The 22,948-nt window shown below is 39.6% G+C and overlaps 1 protein-coding gene and 1 non-coding gene across 2 annotated transcripts; one reads left to right on the forward strand and one right to left on the reverse strand.

The window, feature by feature from the left end:
- Positions 1-6,522: 6,522 nt before the first annotated feature.
- LOC148926429 (small nucleolar RNA R71) lies at positions 6,523-6,629 on the reverse strand. The gene has a single exon (XR_016131893.1). It is a non-coding gene; the product is annotated as a small nucleolar RNA R71 (small nucleolar RNA).
- Positions 6,630-20,181: 13,552 nt separating this feature from the next.
- Positions 20,182-22,660, forward strand: LOC125186832 (putative pectinesterase/pectinesterase inhibitor 17). The gene is made up of 2 exons (XM_048083290.2): positions 20,182-21,318; positions 21,785-22,660. Exons 1-2 carry the CDS (start codon positions 20,274-20,276, stop codon positions 22,474-22,476), a joined length of 1,737 nt encoding a protein of 578 aa, XP_047939247.2. The 5' UTR covers positions 20,182-20,273; the 3' UTR covers positions 22,477-22,660.
- The last annotated feature ends 288 nt before the right edge of the window (positions 22,661-22,948 follow it).

Below are 22,948 nucleotides of genomic sequence, written 5' to 3' on the forward strand. Positions count from 1 at the left end.
GCTAATGTACCTGATTAATTATTAGGAGGAACTAAGGAAGCTGTAATCCATTAATTAAAATTATCTGTAATAAACAATAAATAGAATGTTTTCAATAAAGTTGGGGTATTTGACCAATCATAATTTATAGTACAACATGATCCCAAGTTATGAGCATAATCTAATACAACCTGACGTAAGTTCTTTGGTCATATTTGTTCCAAAATATGAACAGGGTTTCTCATAAATTAAAAATAAATCTCAATAAAGTATACTTTGGATTTATATTTATACTCAAAATTTCAAATTTGTAAGATACAGAGAATATATAAAGAGGTAATTAATTATTTGAACACATGACATTAGCCTGATGCCGAATGATGATTAAATAAGTAAAAAAATTTGTACTTGTATGATTCTAATTAGAGGTGGTTCAGTGTACCAGTACAGTATACTGTACTGTGAGTGTTATACTGTATACCGTACCGAAAGTTACAGTATGACAAAACACCATATCAATACTGTACCGAAATTTTCGGTATACCAAAAATTCGGTAAGGTAGTTTCTTCTAAGATAAACATATTGCAATATTATCTAATGTTGAGGAGTAGTATAAATTAAATATTGTGATCTGATGCATATTCTTGTATTTCTATTTAACTGGAAGAAGCTAGATCAAAATATCCATATGACAAAAAGAATTATAGTATCAGAATTTCCTGTGTTTCATTATTAATTCTTTGATGCAATGACTAACATGTACTACTATATCAAGTTTGAGGTTTCCTATCATTTTAGACATAAACTAATAGTATTTGACAAAGTTGTAATCTTGATTCACTCTTCTTCAAACTGTTGCTGCTTCTACAAATTGATTTTCTTTGTGAAGGTGGTGGCAGAATTCAGAATTTCCAAAGTGATCGACTCTGATAATCTGAAATTCAAGCTGGGAGACATATATAGTTTCATGCTTCACCTTGCTTCGCAAAACAGAGAAGTTCAACTAGATGACATACCTATTTCGTATCACATAGGCCTCCTAAGTCTGTGCATAACCCCCTTTTTCATCATTTTGTTGTATTTTGAAGTAGTATAAATATTGTGATCAGATGCATATTCCTCTATCTATATTTAACTGGAAAAAGATAGATCAGAAAATCCATATGATGATAGAGAAGTAAATAATTATATCATGTGCTACATATGCCACTTAGTTATGCATCTTCTTGGTATAATCACTAGCAGGTACTTATATAAAATTTGAGGATAATAAAGATGGATCAATAGAAGCAGAAAATCCAATGATGATAGAATAGTAACTAACAAAAACAATGCAAATATTAGAATATGCTAGGTTTCACATAGAACAATAACTATCAAAAACAATTACTCCAGATGTCTATATCAGATTATGTTGTGTTTCATATGCTACTCAGCTATGCACATATATGCGAATTCAATTAATCAATCTTAGAATCAACTCTCATCTTCATGAAGACATTACGGAGTGAGCATTGCATTTGCTACCGGTGATGTAATCCAAGAAGAGAACTACCACTGAGATGTCGTCATGGGTCGTTGTCCTCTTTGTATCATCGAGTTCCTTCGACCCTTAGATTTCAAAGCGGATTTCAGTAGTTTCATCGCAATTCCCTGCATGAAACGGTTTGAGTTCATCCTGAACAAGTGTTGAGGCATACAAAATGTCTACTCTTCAGCACGTCACAGAATGATATTGCAGTCTGAGTTTAACAAATATATACACATGACACGAACGTGATCTAGGGGAAAGTAGTAACTAAATTTTGAGTTTGTTTTTCTCACCGAAAGGAGGCTCTTGGAACTGTTGGAGTAATCTTTATGGTGAAAGGCACTGTGGACCCTCAGATTAAGTGGTTCTAACTCATGCGTTTTGAATTGAAGAATTGGGACTTCTGTTGGTAATTTGATGGCTTGTTGTCCAGCTCCAGCCCATCGCCTCGGGAGCAATGGAATCTGTCATTTGGGACCAAGCACTCTACCCACCACTGCCCTACAATCTCATGCATTTGCGATGTATGCATTTCCTTTGATTATGACTCCCACCAAACAACTTAGCTCTTCTTGCGGTTCCCATTCCTTAACCAACTCAAGGTATCGTTTATTAAATTCCGAAAAGGCTACATGTAGAACATTAGCCGATATGTCAGGAGTATCAGACATCGACTCTGCATCAAATGATTAATAGGATTAGCAACATAGATTGTGTAGTATTGAATCTCAATCACAATAATCTACTAAAGTGTAACTAATGTGAATCTTCTAGATTGAAGACTCATGAATTTGCCCCGTACTTATTCTTGTAAATAAACCCAACAATAAATAAGATAAACCAAGAAATGGAACAAGAAAAATGGATAAAAGGATAGAGGATGGATTAGTGTTATGATTTAGGTGAAGAACAAGAAAGAAATCCCAAAGGCACTTTCACATACAAACACCTAATGGCTTCACAAACTAGCAACACAAGAACTAGCAAGCATACCTTTACAATCAACCTTAGCCCGGCAAAAGATCGAATGCAACCCGAAGGAATTTGATAAGTCTTCAAAAGATGAAGAAAGTGAGCTCTCAAATATGGAGAAATGGTCTCTTATAAATATTCAAAAGCTGAGAATGAAAACCCTACAAAACAGTATTTATACTAAAACAAAAGTAATAGGGAAAATAGTCTTAAAAAATGGCATTTTCGGGCAAAACGCCCGGCCCGGGCGTTTTGGGGCCTTGCCCGGGCGTTTTCTATGTGGCCGGGCATTTTTGGCAGTTCTGCGCGACTTTCGTCAAACGGCCATAACTTTCTCATCTGAGCTCCGATTGAGGCGTGTAAGGTACTCACGCGAAGCTCTTTTGACGATGAAGATAATGGTGGTCTTAGAACAGAATTTGGACATCATTTTGATAGGCAAATTCTGGTTTGAGTCAGACCTCCGAATCCGGCTTGGCTCCTTGTCATATCTCCACCTTCTTTTCGGACCCCAATCAACCCATGGCCCTCGATGTCGTTGCATCCTATGATTGTGAATACCCGGATTCACATCATCCTCTCCTTCTTTGTGAAAGGATTTGTCCTCAAATCCGGTTCTTCGATTATTCTCTAGGACACCCGAATTCACATCATCCCCTCCTTCTTTTGAAGGATTTGTCCTCAAATCCCGATCAAGTTCACCTTGGGAAAGAGGTGATTCAACTTGACCTTGCGTCCATGAGTTCATCACCGGTAAGAAGTCACTCGGTGCATCCACGACTCGAGGTTCACATTCCAATCCTTCCAATTCCTGTCTCAAAATGTCATCCAAGAGAAAAGACAAGTAATAAGAGTTAGTGAAATAAAGGTCATTCTCCCCACCAAGGGCAAAAATGATAGGGTGGTTTAGAGCCCTCCCATGGATGATCTTAGAATCTAACAAGCAACCTTTTTTTCTCACATGCTTGTGGTTTTTCTCTCTTGAAAGTGTTGATTCACACTCACCCCCACCACTCTCTCTTGGCTTTTGCATCTCACATTTTCGCCTTTTCTCATGCTCTATTTGCTTTTGAAGCATGCTCTCATTTTCTAGCTTTTGCTCTTTCTCTCGATTCCCTCTCAAGTGCTTATTCCCATTATCAACCTCATGTGGCTTTGGTTCGTTGTTCAAGATTTGAAGGGCATTTAATGGCTCACTTCCGTCCCCGGCTTCCACTATGCTAGACATTCCATCATTGAAAGTTGGGCGAGCGTTTTCTCCATGTACGGCCGTGGAAGACTCTTCATCATCATCGGCAACAAAATCCACTCTATGCTTGACATGCTCTTTAACAAAGTGGTTAACATTGCCACACTTATTTTGATACAAGCTCTTTGAAGTAGTGAAGTTAGATGACAACCACGATGAAACCTTCGTGTGATGGCTAGGATGAGATCGGTCCACCTTCTTTGGTGGGATGCTTCTTCGGCTTGTGTCATCACCATAATTTCGAGGGCTTGAGCTCTCCCTTGATTTACTTGAGACTTCCTCTCCTATTAACCACTCATGCACCTTAAGATGACCATGATCATTCATCCTCTTAGAGTTAGACTCTCCATGGAACTTTGGTACTTGTTCCCTTCTACTCCCTCTATCAAGTCCATCATCGTGATACCTTGACTTGTAGTCACTCCTATCATGTCTCTCTCGGTCACTAGGTGCTATGGAATGGTTATGCCTAACTCGATCTCTTATGAGAGATATATTCTCATGGTATGCCGTAAATCCCTCTTGCATAGAATTCATGATTCCCCGCGCATCGCGCATCTCCTTCATGATTGAGGAAAACATCTCTTTGAGGGTGTCGTCGGATGTGGACGCGATGTCGTCCCCATCCTCCCTTCTAGGGGAATTGTGCTTAGAAATCCTCGTACGTGGTGTGATACGCCCGGTTTTTGCACTGTTTTAAGGCCATTATTTGGTCCGTTTTTGTCATCAAAATCACTCTACATGTCCATTATTTGCATATTCTATACATTTTGGTATTTTGACGTGTTTTGTGAGAAATGTGCATATTTGAGCCGAAAAGGGGAGTAAAAACGCATAGTCTGGAAATCTGGAGTCAGACGGCGATCAGCGACCGCCGCGAAGTTGTACGGCGACCGCCGGCGCCCGGCGGTCAGAGCTATGTGGCGGCCCGCCTCGGAAATTTACGCTAGGAGAAGAGTCTCGCCCGGCGACCGCCGGAGGACATGTGGCGGTCCGCCACCAAAGGGTCAGAATCTCTGGACTCCAACGCGGCGACTGCCGGCCAAGGTGCGGCGGCCCGCCGGAGAAAGGCGGCGAGTCCGACCAGCCCTAGATTTGCTCCAAGATTTACCAAATTTTGAAGATCTTTTCCTTCTATGATGAGGAATAATCTTCCCCTATAAATAGGACCTCAAGCTTCATAAAAAAAAAGAGTTTTTTTTTCACACAACAAGAACACATTCATAGAGATCAAAAGCTAGAGTACTTCAATTGTGCAAGGAGTTGAAGAAGGATTTCAAGAACATCAAGAACGACAAGGATTCAACCTATGGGTTTTATTTGCTTTAGTTTTATGTTCAAATTGCTTTCCCTTCAATCTATGTTTTTAGTTTATTCAGTCATGTGTAACTAAACTCATAGGATTCTAGGGATGTGTTAGTAGCAACTTTGGTTATACAATTCTGTTTTCTATTTAATATCCGTTTTGTTTTTACTTTGTTTCTTCCCTAAGTTAATCATGATGCTTCATAATTGAGTGACACAATTATGTATGATTCAATACAACTTGCTTCATAACTGTGACAGAGTTCTAGCGAGTTAGATCCACTTAGTAGACACTACAGTTAGCTTCCTTTAAAACGGCACTGTTAATTGAGAGTGAGGACTTTTCAAGGGTCTTAGGAGCTTTTTGGAGTTACGTGTTAGGATTGACAACCCTAATGTTAGTAATCAACGTTTGTATCGCATGAGCATAAGCTAGGTGACTCGTCCTTTCAAAGTATTAACTGTGCTAGGGTATTGTAGTTTGGAATTTGTATAACCATAAAAGTGAACGCACATCCCTGGAATTCCCCTTATCTCTATACTTTTCTCTCCGTGATTTGCTTGTTTTTAGTTGTTTACTGTTTTTAATATTTACTGTTTTCAAAAAGTTTCCAAAAATTCTTGTTTCTCCATATAGTAATTGAGTTCTAGTAGAAGATAGACACTTTGTGTACATCTTCCCCGTGTTCGATACCCGGTACTAACCTTTTGCTATACTATACCTACTCTGTATACTTGCAGGTATTTATAGTGCAAATAAAAAGTGCATCAAGTTTTTGGCGCCGTTGCCGGGGAAGACAATTCACTTTGGAGTGATATCTTCAAACGGATAATTTTACTACTTTGGATTTTTATTGCTTTCTGTTTTAATTTTTTTTAGTTTAATTTGTTTTTGTTTTCGAGTCTTGCAGGTTTTGTATGCGAACGCGTTCTGGGAAGTACATCTTAGAGCCGCTTGATTTAGAGCTTGAAAGAACTCGTAGAATAATAAGAAGTGAAAAAGGATTAGGAACAATGGGTGACCGAACAGATATTGAGAAGCTGTAGGAGATGGTGAAGTTGCTGATGGATGAGAGAGATGCGGAGAGAGCAGCCCGAGAAGCCATGGAAAAGAAAAACAGAGAAACATTACCTGTGATGAACATGTTCAATCATGGGAATATGATCACTTTTCCTAACGGCCCTCGTATTGATGCTAACAATTTTGAGTTACGCATGCCCCTTATCCAAAGGGTCGAGCAAACTCCTTTTGCAGGTAGGGCGACTGAAGATGCTAACCGCCATCTCTCCAAATTCGTGGAAATCGCAAACACTCTGAAATTAAATGGTGTCGACGACGATGCCATACGGGTAAGACTTTTTCCATTCTCATTGATTGATTCTGCTAAAGAGTGGTTTGAGTGTATGCCACCAGAAAAGGTCTCCACATGGAAGGACATCGTAGCTACCTTCCTCGACAAATACTACCCGCCAGGCACTATTTTGAAGCTCAAAAGTGAGATCTTTCAGTTCACACAAGGCCATGACGAGCCCCTCTATGAGGCATTTGCTCGTTTCAAAGCTCTTCTTCGAAAGTGCCCAAACCATGGTTTTTCCATAGACCATCAGGTAGGAATCCTCTATAATGGATTTAACGAGAAAATATGTGCTATGCTTGATTCAGGGGCAAATGGAGGATTTCTAAGAAAGACAGGAGAGGATGCCATGGCGGTGATCGAGGAGTTCGCCACCAACAGTCGGGGGTGGTCGAAGGAAAGGCATGCCACGAGAAGAGTAGCAGCCATAGAAGAGGCCGAAGAAAGTTCTTTTGCTAAGGAGTTAGCAGAACTTAGAGTCAGGATTGATCAAATGGACATCTCGAGGAAGGAAGATCCAATTCCGGCAACCTCCATAGTGGCAGTCAATGCACCCGAAACTGCCATATCAACTGTGGAAGAAATCAACTACGTGCAAGGAGGCGGTCCCAGAAACTACAATAACAATTATCGCCCTAATCAGGGGGGCGGCAATTTCAATAATTATAATGGGAACCGTCCGCACCCAAATCTTTCTTATTCTAACAATAATTACTTGCAACCCCCTGCTGGATTTAATGTTAGCAAAGGAGGAGTGGTTGAGCCGATGAAGAAGGAAGACAAGTATGAACAAGGAATCACGAAGATCTTGGAAGTAATTACGCAAGATAGGAAGATTAATGACACCAAGATCGGAGTGGTTGAAGCAAGGATAAACAACCTCGAGCAAGGAATAAACACAATCTCGGCAGCTGTAACCAATATTACCACTCAAATGGAGCAAATTCAGAAGAAGTTAGATGAGGATAGAGCAAAGGCAGCAGCGAGAGTGGATGATATTAACAAGAAGTGGGTGGCAAAGCAGAAATCTGGGGACTGCCCAGTCGCCGACGGACCGCCGCAGACCACGCAGCGGCCCGCCACTGAGACGGCAGCGACACCAACCAGGCAGGACTGCCCAGTCGCCGGCGGACCGCCGCACACCCCGCAGCGGCCCGCCACAGAGAAGGCAGAATCGTCCACTAAGCAGGAGCTTGTGCGGCACAACGGGATTGTACTCCCTTTTCAGCCAAAGAGGAAGTTCAAGCTTGAAGAGCAGTTCAAGCATTTCCTTAACATGTTTTGCAAGGTCCATACTAACATTCCTCTTGTTGAATCGTTGCAGGAGATACCAAAGTATGCAAAGCTACTAAGGGAGGCGGTAATGAGGAAGAAAAAGCTGACTAAAGCCGACCTTAAGCTACCGCATCATTGCAGCGAGATCACCCAAAAGGAACGGGCAGTGAAGCAAAGAGATCCGGGCCAGTTCATCATTAGGTGCCGAATTGGAGAAGGGAAGGTTGACAAAGCACTGTGCGATTTAGGATCGTCCATCAATCTCATGCCACTGAAGTACTACGAAAAGCTCAACATTGGGCCACTCAAATCTTCAGACGTAACACTCAGGTTGGCAGATAACTCGTCTATCAAGACTGTAGGTATGATTGAGGATGTCCTAGTTAAGGTTGATGATTTTATTTTTCCCGCCGACTTTATTGTGCTTGACATGAAAGTAGACAAGAACGTCCCTCTAATCTTAGGGCGAGATTTTCTTGCCACTTGCAAAGCTTTGATTGATGTAGGTCGTGGTGAGATTACAATCAGTGATAATCATAGTCAATCCACCTATAAGATCGAGAGCGAGATGCTAAAATTTGAGGAGGCAAAGCGGGCAAAAATGGAACAACAGTGCAGAGCAGTCATGACTACCGACTTGACCAAGCCCAAAGATCCCTTTGAAGCGGAGGATCCTTCTACCTCCACTATCTACATTGTCAAAGAGGTAAGACACTCTTCTAAAAAGGGTGATGCTAATTCTTCTACATCTGCTACACAGAAGAAGAAACAGAAGAGAAAGAAAACACCCAAAGAGGACCCCGAGATATACGTCATCAAAACCAAAGAGGGGAAGTACAAGTGGTGGAAGAAGCTAGGGACCAAGTTGCTCCCTATGCCAATTTTCAACACTCGAGTTATTGATCCGCCCAACTAGTGGGACATTTCAAGTCGAGCTAACGACTTTAACAAAAGCGCTTATTGGGAGGCAACCCAATTTTCTTTTATTTTTTTTTATTTTCTCGTTTTTTTTATGTTCTGTTTTTTTTAAAAAAAAAAAAGAAAAAAAAAATAATAATAATAATAATAAATTTGGTGGCGGTCGCCGCACTTAAAGCACGGCGGTCGCCACACGTGTGTTAACATGTGCAGGAAGGATCGGGCTTAGGGCGGGCCAGAGTAACCGCTGCACGGGCCGCGGCGGCCCGCCAGGATTGCTGTTTACGAAGGCCCGTGTGGCGGCCCGCCACGAGAGACGCGGCGGTCACCACACGCAGTCCAGAGACGGGAGTGAGCCATAAAAGGTATGTTTTTCATTCCTTTTCCCATTCCTTCTCAAATTCTTTCCTTGCACACCACCCCCACTTAGATAAATCACCAAATTCACACACCCACACTTTCATTCTCTCAATTCTCTCCAAGTTTAGAGCTCTTCTTCTACAAATTCTCTCCACAAAAAGGTATGAATCCTAACTCAATTTCTGAGTTTTGCTTTACTTCTTCCATGGATTGTGCTTTATTTTGGGTGAATTGTTCGGTAGAATCTCTTAATTCATGATGGGGGATGACTATGTGTATGAATTTTTGAATTCTATGGTTTAAATTTTGCTTGATTGGTGATTATTAAGTTGTGAATGATGATTCTCTCTTGGTTTATAGTGTTTAAAAGTTGCAATCATGTTCATAGCATTGTGAGGCTATTATTACTTCCATGAATTGCAATATTTGTGATGTTGTAGAGATTGTTGGTTCTTATGGATATTTGGTTGATACGTCTCTGCATGGGGGATGAATTCACGTTGGGGGATGATTTTTTGTGTCCTAATTTTGTTGATTTTGCTTAACATGTTATTATGCTAGAAATTAGGATGCTATTTTACCCAAGCGTGCATATAAGTTCTTATCTCTTGATTTCTACTTGGTTGAATGCAAGTTTGGGGGAACTTTTGATCTCCTACTTGTTGGTACTCTTCTAAGAGTGTAATTTCTTTTGTAGGATAATGGGATCAAAAGGGAAACCAGAGAATGCGAAGAACTATGGCATTAGCCTTGCCATGGAAGAGCAAAAGGCTATGTGGAAGAAAGTGTCGGCCCGAGAGACGGCACCTTCTAGATATCCCCACGATTTCCCTCTCCAAACTTTGGGGATCATGGAGGATTTTTGGAAGTTGTGCGACGTGGGTGATGGGAATGGCCTCGTCTACATGTTCCAAAGGAAGTGGCCATCGTTTCGAAAGTATACTCTCGAGTTCCTAAGCTCGCTAAAGGTTACTAAGGATCGCCGCCAAAATTTTTCACTTAGCATCGATTTCCGCCTAGGGAACCGTTGGCACTCGCTCACCAGGGAAGAGCTTAGTGGGATCTTCCATTGCTTCGACCCCAACCCCGAAGAGGACAATGAATATGAATTTTCAGAGGTTTGGGGGGCGATGACGAATGAGCAAGAGCATGCAACGGGCTATGCCAAGTCTTCATCGATTCGCAACCCCGTCTTGAGGTACCTCCATCGTGCTATGACTCAGCTTATGTTTGCTCGTATCGATGGGGGGAGTGTCTCCCAAACGGAGCTCGACGTGATGTGGTGCCTACTCAACAAGAAGGGAATCGATTATGGGACCCTTTTTACTTACTATGTGGATAGGATCACGAAGAAAGACGGGGGCGTCATTTGTTGTGGGGGATTGATTACGGCGATTGGTGAACATTTGGGGGTCTCTTTTGCCGGTATGACGGAGGATGGTGGAGAAAAGTTCATCACCTATGAGGTGCTATTTTCGGTGGGGCTTTTGAAGACCGATGGTTGGGGTCAAGGGTATTTTATGCAAGTAACGGGGGATCACTTTCCCGTTCCACTCCCGCAATTGACCAAGGTCGATGTTTGGGCAAACCAAGCCAATTGGAAGCTCGACACACCCGCCCACCGGAGAGCTATCGAGGCTAACCCCGTCAATGGGGAGTTTAGAAAGAGGAACATTCCCTCTCGCATTCCTCAATTTGAGCCCGATGAGGATTCCGCGTTTGATGCCATTGATAACTATGAAGAGGGCGCGGAGCATTCACAAGCTCAAGGGAATGAAGCACCGCCACCACCGCAATCCCAACCACGACGAGAAGAGGAAGAAGAAGAAGAGGAAGTGGAAGGACATCGCCGCCGGACACGAGCGAACCGCCGCCGCGGGAGGCCAAATCCGGAAGAGGAGTTTCAAGTCAACACCTCCGCCCAATTAGGAGAAATTTTCTCTTACATGCAAAACATGTCCAACACTTGGGACAATCGATGGGCGGAGCAACAAGCGGAGAATGCCTACAACCGCCAAGGGTGGACGGCTCAAGGCGATTGGCGCACGGCGGAACAAGAATTTTGGGAGCAACAACGTTTGGAAGACGCTCATCGGCGTCAACAATATGAAGAGCTCCAAAGGATGGCCGCCGAAGCTAGAGAGGAACGAGAGACAATGAGGAGTGATATCACGTACCTCGTTGGAGCTTTCGAGGATCTTAGCGCCCGTTTTCCTCCACCTCCTCAAGATTGAAGAAGTCAAGCTCGATGACTTTAAATGAGCATTTGTACCATGTTTTTGGATGTTTTTGAAACGATTTATTTCCTTGATTTAACAATTTTTGCTTTAATTTTAAGTATTTTTTTGGTTTTGGTTTAATTTTGTGCTTTGCAAAAATTTTCGCAGGTTCTGACTTCCCCGTGGCGACCGCCGCAAGCTCTGCGGCGGTCCGCCACCTGAATGCTGGAAATCATCTTTGACGTGCGGCGACCGCCGAACAGCTGCGGCGGACCGCCACCTGGGCACAATTTTCCAGCGCGATTTTTCGAAATTCTTCGAATTTTCGCCCCGCTCAACCTCTACGCGAAATTTTTTAGGGTACGTTTTTGTTTTCAGTAGTATACTCACGTCCCTACCGACTCTACAAACTTATTTTACACTTTGTTGTAAATAAGTTTGGGGGGATGAAGTGGTGGACCGTGAGTTTAGGGTTTTCTTTTTGTTTTTTGTTTGTTTTTGCTTTAATTTTCCAAAAACCCGTAGGAGATTTTTGTGTTCTAAAAATGTTTTCTTGAATCCATGTCATGAACATAACATGAAGAACTTAGAAACACGCATGCTTAGGGACACATTAGACCGAGTTGCCAATGATATTATATTCCATCTATGTTTAAGTGTGGCTTAACGTTTTGATATGATGGTTGGGTGAAAAGGTGCATAATTAGTGAATTGCTTGTTCGCCTTGAATCGTGCTTTTACCTTGTGAGATTTGAGCCTTAAATTCTTTCTTGTGTGATTTATCTGTATGCATGTATATGTTTCTAGAACTTGCTCCTAGTCTGCCTAAGTTTACATAGTGTTTAAGTTGATTTAGGAGGATGTTAGGCCGTCTTTTCTTAGCTACTTTTATATCCAAAATTTTCGACCCTCTCAATTTTTTCCTTTGGAGCCAATTTTGAGCCTTTAAGCCTTTTCTTTGGAAGCCAAAATAAATGGTGGGACAATTCCTTGGGTTAGTATAGTTTTTGTTATCTTCTTTTGTAAAGGAATTGGAGAGATAAGGAGGAAAGTATAAAAAGTAGTGTGCTTAATATTAAGAAAGTACAAGTTGCGAAATTGAGAAAAATTCCAAATATGTGCTTGATCTTAGAAAAAAAGAGAAAGGATGTGTAAGAAAGAAAAAAAAAAAAAAGAAAGGATGTGTAAAAAAAAAAAAAAAAAGAAAAAAAAATGTGTGAAAGGTTGTGAAAAGAAAATAAAATCAAAGGATTGAAAGTAAAGTGAAGGAGAAAAATAAAGTGTTAGAAGTGCCTTAAGTTTTAGAAAAGTGGAGTCATCCTAACTCTACTTGGGCTATTTTTATATTTGAGTCACTTTTTTTTTTAGCCAAATATTCATCACCTACCAAAGAGCCTACGTTACAACCGAAAAGAAAGACCTTTCGGACTTTTGATGCTTAATCACATTGAGTAGAGGAGGGATTAGACTTTGAGCAAGCCTATGGTAAACTTTGCATGATGCATGATTTGAGTGATTTACACTTTACCTTTATACACTTTGAGAGTGAGAGAAAGAACACTTCCCATCTTTGGAAGTTTGCCACATGTGAGTGCTTGAATTCAAGGTGTTCCACGAGTTAGTAATGAAAGTGCACTATTAAGCCTTGCTTGATTTGATTGTGTTAATACATGCTTAATCTATTCTTTCATCTTTTGAGGCAATTATGACGTCTAGTCCTTGTGTGTTCCGTGCGTCTATTCTTGTGTCTTTAGTGTTTTGTTCGAGGACAAACAAAAATGTAAGTTTGGGGGAGTTGATACGCCCGGTTTTTGCACTGTTTTAAGGCCATTATTTGGTCCGTTTTTGTCATCAAAATCACTCTACATGTCCATTATTTGCATATTCTATACATTTTGGTATTTTGACGTGTTTTGTGAGAAATGTGCATATTTGAGCCGAAAAGGGGAGTAAAAACGCATAGTCTGGAAATCTGGAGTCAGACGGCGACCAGCGACCGCCGGCGCCCGTCGGTCAGAGCTATGTGGCGGCCCGCCTCGGAAATTTACGCTAGGAGAAGAGTCTCGCCCGGCGACCGCCGGAGGACATGTGGCGGTCCGCCACCAAAGGGTCAGAATCTCTGGACTCCAACGCGGCGACCGCCGGCCAAGGTGCGGTGGCCCGCCGAAGAAAGGCGGCGAGTCCGACCAGCCCTAGATTTGCTCCAAGATTTACCAAATTTTGAAGATCTTTTCCTTCTATGATGAGGAATAATCTTCCCCTATAAATAGGACCTCAAGCTTCATAAAAAAAAAGAGTTTTTTTTTCACACAACAAGAACACATTCATAGAGATCAAAAGCTAGAGTACTTCAATTGTGCAAGGAGTTGAAGAAGGATTTCAAGAACATCAAGAACGACAAGGATTCAACCTACGGGTTTTATTTGCTTTAGTTTTATGTTCAAATTGCTTTCCCTTCAATCTATGTTTTTAGTTTATTCAGTCATGTGTAACTAAACTCATAGGATTCTAGGGATGTGTTAGTAGCAACTTTGGTTATACAATTCCGTTTTCTATTTAATATCCGTTTTGTTTTTACTTTGTTTCTTCCCTAAGTTAATCATGATGCTTCATAATTGAGTGACACAATTATGTATGATTCAATACAACTTGCTTCATAACTGTGACAGAGTTCTAGCGAGTTAGATCCACTTAGTAGACACTACAGTTAGCTTCCTTTAAAACGGCACTGTTAATTGAGAGTGAGGACTTTTCAAGGGTCTTAGGAGCTTTTTGGAGTTACGTGTTAGGATTGACAACCCTAATGTTAGTAATCAACGTTTGTATCGCATGAGCATAAGCTAGGTGACTCGTCCTTTCAAAGTATTAACTGTGCTAGGGTATTGTAGTTTGGAATTTGTATAACCATAAAAGTGAACGCACATCCCTGGAATTCCCCTTATCTCTATACTTTTCTCTCCGTGATTTGCTTGTTTTTAGTTGTTTACTGTTTTTAATATTTACTGTTTTCAAAAAGTTTCCAAAAATTCTTGTTTCTCCAGATAGTAATTGAGTTCTAGTAGAAGATAGACACTTTGTGTACATCTTCCCCGTGTTCGATACCCGGTACTAACCTTTTGCTATACTATACCTACTCTGTATACTTGCAGGTATTTATAGTGCAAATAAAAAGTGCATCAAGTTTTTGGCGCCGTTGCCGGGGAAGACAATTCACTTTGGAGTGATATCTTCAAACGGATAATTTTACTACTTTGGATTTTTATTGCTCACTTCCCAACCCACAAAGTATGTCCCCAATTCCGCAAACTCACACCCAATGTCTCTCGGAAGGTTTAGAGATTTAGTGGCTAGATACTCTCCCTCACTTGCTCTCGATGATGTAATCCCAAGGGTTGCACAAATAGCACAAACAAGATACACAACTAGGCAAGTGAAAACTAGTCCAAGAAGCCATAAGATTAGTGAAAGTAGGGAGCTAAGCCAATGGGACAAATTAACAAACACTTTGTGTGCACAATTTCACCCAACAACAATAGACCCAACAATTGATGTAATTTCGGCCTACAACTTTCCAACAATCAAATTGACATACCCAAGAACACATATATCAATTTATAGCTAAAGCCCACGGATAGGATTTGAGATCTCTTTTTTTTTTTTTTGACAATTTTCTAACAATTTTACTCTTTTTTTTTCACTCTTTTTTCTTTTCTTTTTTTTTCTTACAAGAACAAGAACCAATGGCTCTTGATACCAAATAATGTGAATCTTCTAGATTGAAGACTCATGAATTTGCCCCGAACTTATTCTTGTAAATAAACCCAACAAATAAACAAGATAAACCAAGAAATGGAACAAGAAAAGTGGATAAAAGGATAGAGGATGGATTAGTGTTATGATTTAGGTGAAGAACAAGAAAGAAATCCCAAAGGCACTTTCACATACAAACACCTAATGGCTCCACAAACTAGCAACACAAGAACTAGCAAGCATACCTTTACAATCAACCTTAGCCCGACAAAAGATCGAATGCAACCCGAAGGAATTTGATAAGTCTTCAAAAGATGAAGAAGGTGAGCTCTCAAATATGGAGAAATGGTCTCTTACAAATATTCAAAAGCTGAGAATGAAAACCCTACAAAACAGTATTTATACTAAAACAAAAGTAATAGGGAAAATAGTCTTTAACATCTTAAAAAATGGCATTTTCGGGCAAAACGCCCGGCCCGGGCGTTTTGGGGCCTTGCCCGGGTGTTTTCTCTGTGGCCGGGCATTTTTGGCAGTTCTGCGCGACTTTCGTCAAACGGCCATAACTTCCTCATCCGAGCTCCGATTGAGGCGTGTAAGGTACTCACGCGAAGCTCTTTTGACGATGAAGATAATGGCGGTCTTAGAACAGAATTTGGACATCATTTTGATAGGTAAATTCTAGTTTGAGTCAGACCTCCGAATCCGGCTTGGCTTCTTGTCATATCTCCACCTTCTTTTCGGACCCCAATCAACCCATGACCCTCGATGTCGTTGCATCCTATGATTGTGAATACCCGGATTCACATCAGTAACGCTAGAATCCTGTACAAGTAGATTGAAACCATTTCTCCCTTTTATAAAGAGAAAAAATAGAGACTAAAATCATTTCCTAATCTTGAAAACCAACCTAGAGAGAGATATGTTTAAATATGCATGTGAATTGATAAGGAGAAAATTATTTGTGGTTAGCTAGATACCTCATAAATAGATCGACCAGCATCAAAGATGAAATCAACAACTCCTTCAATGATGCATTTTTAGGACTTTGTGTTAGAATTTTATCGTGCAATTGATAAAATTGTAACATAGGTTCCCAGTAATTTTTATGCTTAAATTGAATATTGAATAATTTTTAAAATTAGATGTACTTCTATTTTGTGTGTGTGTTCATACGCTAATTAAGATAGTTTGTTTTGTGTTCACACGCTAAACTACTTAGCCAGCCATAGTCAATTTCCATTTGCTTAATCTAATGACAATTTGACTGAATTTGAACTGACTAATACCATTGAATATTGGTTTGCATGTCACGTTTTACGACAAAGTAATAGCCCAAGTATAAATATATTGTCGATCAATGATTACAAATCCGTGCCATTTTCAAATTAAAACTCGTGCGATTTTCATGTTTTATTAGATGGAGGCAGTATAAATTATCCTACAACTCTCACCAAAAACTAAAATAAAATAAGATTAGCCCAATAAAGAAATACTTAATAGCCAAAATATAAATATGTTGTTGATTACTGATTATAAATCCGTGTCATTTTCAAATTAAAACTCGTGCTATTTTCAAGTTTTATCAGTCGAAGAGAGTATAATTTATCTTTATTGGGATAAATTTGATTGCTTGTAACCCTGCTTGATAAATCTGATTGTTTGTAACCCATTATTCTATTCCAGGCTCCATTATATTTCAATGACATTAGATAGATCAAGAAATTAGTACTCCCTCTATCCGCCATTAGGAGTCTCATTTATGGGTGGCACGGGTTATAAGAGATATTAAGAAAAGTGGGTGGAAAAAAGTTAGTGGAAAAAGGGTCCCACTTGTATATATTAGTTTTAAATGAAAAGTGAGTGGAATGAGTTAGTGGAAGGTGAGACCCTATTACCATTTATGGAAAAAGTGAACCGGGACTCTTATTCGTGGACGGACTAAAATGGAAAAACGGGATTCCTATTCGCGGACGGAGGAAGTACCATTTATGGTAAAAGTGAACCGGGACTCCTATTCACGGACGGACTGAAATGGAAAAATGAGATTTCTATTCGCGGACAGAGAGAATATTTCGTTAAACATGAATTTGGATTCATGGTGATGGAATGTGGGTTCAAATTGTGAACAATCGACTTTTTTTTGGTGATGGAGTGTAAGTTCAAATTGTGAACAATATACTTTTTTGGTGATGGAGTATAGGTTCAAATTGTTAACAACTGACTTTTATGGTGATGAGGCGTAGATTCTAGTAGCAACAGTGACTTTTTTGGTGATGTAAATCAGTAAATGAATTGATTTATTTAGCTCTATACTATAACAAATTATATTATGGTTAAATAATGTCACTTTAGACAATATGGAAAGCAAAATCGGTTAAACATTATCCAAAGAAGAGAAAAAGTTGGAGTGCTTACGAGGATTCTTAATTATCTTAGTTTCATTATTTCAAGTTCTTAATTTCTTATTTTTACTCATTGACTTTTTTTGGTAATGAAGTGTGAGTTCAAAAAATATATATATAATTTTTTGAGTTTTTAAAATTTATATTACAATCAAGCTAAAAGCAAACCTAACAAACGTTGACTTTTTTTTGACAATTTACTTTACGTACTTTAACAAATCATAGCAAATTGATGCTAATTTCTAGCTTGCTAACTCTTTTCTTGTAAAAAAGAGAAACGCACGCAATATTTGTTACAAAATGAGGTCTTGCTCGCAATGGTGAATTAGTTCAACATACAATTAGCAACCATGTAATAAATAAAATGTGACCACAATATAAATTCTTGTAAAGTCGTACTATAATCAAAATTTTAAAATTTAATTTCTTACTGACTTGCTCCATAACTTATAAAGAAATGATCAAATTATCAATTTGACTTTCATTAAGTCATTTTATTTTCCAATTCTTCTCTCCGTCGGTCACTTTTTACCACTCATTTTATAAAAATGATATAATAAATAGTTAAAGTGCTGAAATGGTAAAGTGGTAAAAATACTCAGTCATGAGACATTGCCATTCTCATTTTTATTTTATTTAATTCAGTGGCCGATGTACCTGATTAATTATTAGGAGGAACTAAGGAAGCAGTAATCCTTTAATTAGATCTATCTGTAAAAAACAATAAATAGAATGTTTTCAATAAAGTTGGGGGGTATTTGATCATAATTTGTAGTACAACATGATCCCAAGTAATGAGCATAATCTAATACAATTACAACCTGACGTAAGTTCTTTGGTCATATTTATTCCAAAATATGAACAGGGTTTCTCATAAAAAAAATCTCAATAAAGTATGCTTTGGCTTTATATTTATACTTAAATCTCAAATTTGTACAGATAGTATATAAAGAGGTAATTAATTATTTGAACACTCGACATTAGCCCGATCCCTAATGATGATTAAATAAGTAAAAATTTGTCCTTGTATGATTCTAATGGATTTATATTAAAAATTGTTTTATGATGGACTTAGAACCCAAAAACTTGTTTTGTGCAAATTAAGTTGCGGTTTTTGAAAAGAGAAGATAAAATTCGGGGAAACATGGTTTTAGTAGATAAGGCAGGAATTGTTTTAATATTTGAAAAGTCAAGCGCGCATAATTGTAAGTTGTAACTAAATATAAAAACAAATACAAACACTGAATGAATTGTGGTTTAGTGGGTGCACGTCTTATTTACGTGCCTGTTTCAGGTTTTCATACAAAACAAACAGAATAAGATCTTAGTTGGTACGCGTTAGCGTTTGGTAGTAAATATAGGACAAATCTAAATAAAGATCGATGCTATATTCTATTATTATAAATTAATTTGTACTGACTTTTAATTGTCATAACAAGGAGAATAATTTATAAAAGCAGTTACTATAAAAAATAATTATTGTAGTATGAAGCATTATCATAGCAAATTTTGCAAAAAAATTGAAGATGATAATTTATTTACTTTTTACCCTTATTCAATTAATTTCACTGCATTATACTGTCCACGTTTGAAAGCTGAAAATTTGAATAAGTTGTGATGCAAACATTAGGACCAAGCTCAATTCTTTATAATATACTGTTAAAAGGCCTATTCAGATGAAACGTTTTCTGGAAATAAAAGAAGAATAAGTAAACTAAGTTATTCTGCACATGGTTTATAATTTTCATTTACAAATTCGATGTGCGAATGGAACTTTTCCTCTAAGGCAACTGAAAATTCAAGTTGAGATTTGAAATGAAACAACTTATTATACAGCATACATAACAATCGATATTTCATACTAATAAATTAATAATTTGTAAAATTGGATTGGGCAATGATGTTCCAAAGAATTGACTCCACGTGGATGAGAAATGTTCTGAAGAGGATCGGAAGCTACAAAGAAATTGTTCAACTTTAGAAAAGAAGCTTTCTTCCATTGCTGACGCTTGCATGCTCCAGACCGTTTTATCTGAAATTATTCTAATTATGTTTAATTAATCTTTAATTAAGAGAGTGTTTACTATTTAGAGAAATGAGGAGTATAATACTACTCCATATGATTAAGCATTACTATCTTCATGACCATCACTTCATTAACCCTACCCCTTTCAGTTTCATATATATATGGATCGTAGTGTTTTTGAAAGGCTTAATTAGTAAATGCTCCAAATAATTAAGGAACGAATATATGTTGTACTAACAATTATCATGAAATGATTATGTACAATTGCAGATTATCCGTAACTCCGCGCGGACCATATTCATTTATTTTATCTCTCTATAGTCTATATATCATATAATGAAAAATTTATTTACAAAAATTACATTTTAAAGTTTTATTATAACTCGTTAAATGTGATGAAGGTCATTAATTTGAGGCACCGCAAGTGACCTGCTATTTTATAAAAATTTACAAAATGTAGTTAATTGAAGTTTATCAAAATATATAGAAAGATCGTGTACAAATATAATTAAAAATTTAGAATATTGAACATGCTTGCGCACAAAGGTCTTCACCACTTACATTTCCTCCGTATTTAATCATCCAATGGTATTTATGTAGCTTAGCACTGTATATTTTATCTACGTCAAATGCATAGAATGAAAACGGATATTTAATTAACAAAACTTGAAAAATAAAGTCTAACTATAATTGTCTGAAACATTTAATTAACACAAAAAAATTGCTGGAGTTAGGTAGACAAAAGATAAAGAAACATAGCCAAGAAAAAGAAAAAGAAATACTTACATAATTTAAAACATGAAATTACACCAAATTCCAAAGTCTAAAGCCAGAGGTATTTAAATGAACTAATTAGTTTCATCCCTCAAACATTTATGTCATCCCTCAATATTCCAAGGCCAACAACACGTCTATTGGATTTGAATATTTCATGTCAACTCTATCGCTCTCATCTACTACAATATCAATCAAACTATACAACCTGTCACAATTCTCCAATTCAACTATATATAACCAGTCTTCTTCCCCCCACAAATATCACAATCACTTAATTAAACTCATAGACATGCATACCTCAACAATGGACCTCAAATTCCTAACCCCTTTGTTCCTCTCCTCCTTTCTCTTCATATCCACCGCCGCCATAAAATTTCCCTCCACCGTAAAAATCCCCTCCGGCGCCGGCATCACGTGGTGGTGCGACCAAACCCCCTACCCGGAGCCATGCAAGCACTTCATGTCCGAAAACAAAGGCCAATTCCTCCCCAAGCACAGATCCGACTTCCGCAAAATGGCCGTGAAGCTCGCCCTGGAGCGCGCCATCACGGCCGTGGGCAACACCAGGGCCCTCGGCAGCAAGTGCCGCAACAGCCGCGAGAAGGCCGCGTGGGCCGACTGCGTGAAGCTCTACGAAGAGACGATCGAGCAGCTCAACAAGACGGTCGACCCCACCACCAAGTGCACCGACTTCGACACCCAGACCTGGCTCAGCACCGCCCTCACCAACCTCGAGACATGCCGCACCGGCTTCACCGAGCTCGGCGCAACCGACTTTGTTCTGCCGCTAATGTCCAACAACGTGTCGAAGCTCATACGCAACACGCTGGCACTCGGGGAGAGCAATGAGACCGGTCACGAGACGGGCGCTTACTACAAGGGCGGTTTCCCCGGGTGGGTGCGGCCCGGGGACAGGAGGCGGCTGCTGCAGGCTTCTACCGTCAGGCCGAACCTGGTGGTGGCGCAGGACGGGTCCGGGGACCACCGCACGATTAAGGCCGCGCTGGACGTGGCGGCGAGGAGGAGCGGGAGTGGGAGGTTTGTCATCCATGTGAGGAGAGGGGTTTATAGGGAGAATTTGGAGATTGGTAGCAAGTTGAAGAATATAATGTTGACCGGCGATGGCCTGAGGTACACTGTTATCACCGGCACCCGAAGCGTCGGAGGAGGCTCCACCACCTTCAATTCCGCCACCGTTGGTAAATTTCTTCATGTTTAATTATGTATATAAGTTTGAAAGTGATAACGGCGCTAGCTAGAACAATATAATTAAGGTACAAAATTTTAAGTTGCAACTAACACGCTAGAAGAAAGTTCGGTTACTACTTTAATTAACTTTAAATATTAAACAATTAGCTGGACTTTGTTTTCAAAGATCGAATTAAGACATTTTCAGTTTGAAATTGGCGGCCAAATTAAATGAGTTTGAAAATGTATACTACATAATTTTCAAATACTTGACAAGAAGTCATGTTGATTTTTTCCAATCATCTATAGAAGCAATGAGAAGAAAAGACCGCAATGTAGTGATGCATGTAATATTGTGGTAAAATGGTAGTAGTAATTAATTTATGATCTCATTTGATCATTTACTACTAGTTAATGAGCTTATAATAGATAATCAATTTTTAAAATACTGAATTAGTATATGATTGAATATCTCAGCGGTGAGCGGAGAGGGATTCATCGCCCGGGGCATAACCTTCCGCAACACGGCGGGCCCACAGAACCACCAGGCCGTGGCAATGCGGTCGAGCGCGGACCTCTCAGTCTTCTACCGGTGCGGCTTCGAGGGGTACCAAGACACCCTGTACGTCCACTCACAGCGCCAGTTCTACAAGGAGTGCTACATCTACGGCACAGTCGACTTCATCTTCGGCAACGCGGCCGCCGTCCTCCAGAACTGCATGATCTACGCCCGCCGCCCCATGGCCAGCCAAAAAATCGCCGTGACCGCCCAGGGCCGGACCGACCCCAACCAGAACACCGGGATCTCCATCCACGACTCCCGGGTCATGGCGGCCCCGGACCTAGTACCCGTCCTCGGGTCGTTCCAGACGTTCCTGGGGCGGCCGTGGAAGGAGTACTCGAGGACGATTTTCATGCAGACCTACCTGGGCTCCTTGGTGGACCCCGCCGGCTGGCTCGAATGGGACGGCAACTTCGCTCTCAACACATTGTACTACGGAGAGTATAGGAATTCGGGTCCGGGTTCCCCCACGGGTCGGAGGGTCCGGTGGAGAGGATACCGGGTCATCACCAGCGCGACCGAGGCAGGGAGGTTTACCGTGGCGAATTTCATCGCTGGCCGCTCTTGGCTGCCGGCGACTGGCGTGCCCTTCACCGCCGGGCTTTGAGAATTTATATTACTAATAATTTACATTTGTGCTTAAGCAGCACTACTCTTTCATTGATTCTTTTTTGTTCATTTTGTTTTTTTTTTTTTTTTGTTTTGCCATGGGTGTTGAAATTGTAAAATTTGTTCGGCGTGATGTACTGTATTAAATTAATTTGGTAATGGATGAGATAATTTGTTATTCATGTATGTAGTCCTTGCCCCTGGGCATGTTTTAGCCCACTTATGAAATTAATTTCATTTATTATACATATTTTTTCAATTGTCTATTCTAATACTAGCAATGAAAGATAATAAATGTGTAATCCAGTCAAGTCAAACATGGCTATTTAAAATTTGATCTCAAGTTTCAACACATTTATATTTTAATTTAATTAATCTACTATCGAATATTTTAGTTTAGCCTGAGCTTAATATTCCTACTACCTAAACATGCGTTGTAAGTACTATACTAATATTACACTAATATATAC

The sequence above is a fragment of the Salvia hispanica genome, chromosome 5 (assembly GCF_029641045.1).
Source record: "Salvia hispanica isolate PSC_SH4W2 chromosome 5, Shi_PSC_v1, whole genome shotgun sequence".
Classification (NCBI taxonomy): Eukaryota; Viridiplantae; Streptophyta; class Magnoliopsida; order Lamiales; family Lamiaceae; genus Salvia; species Salvia hispanica.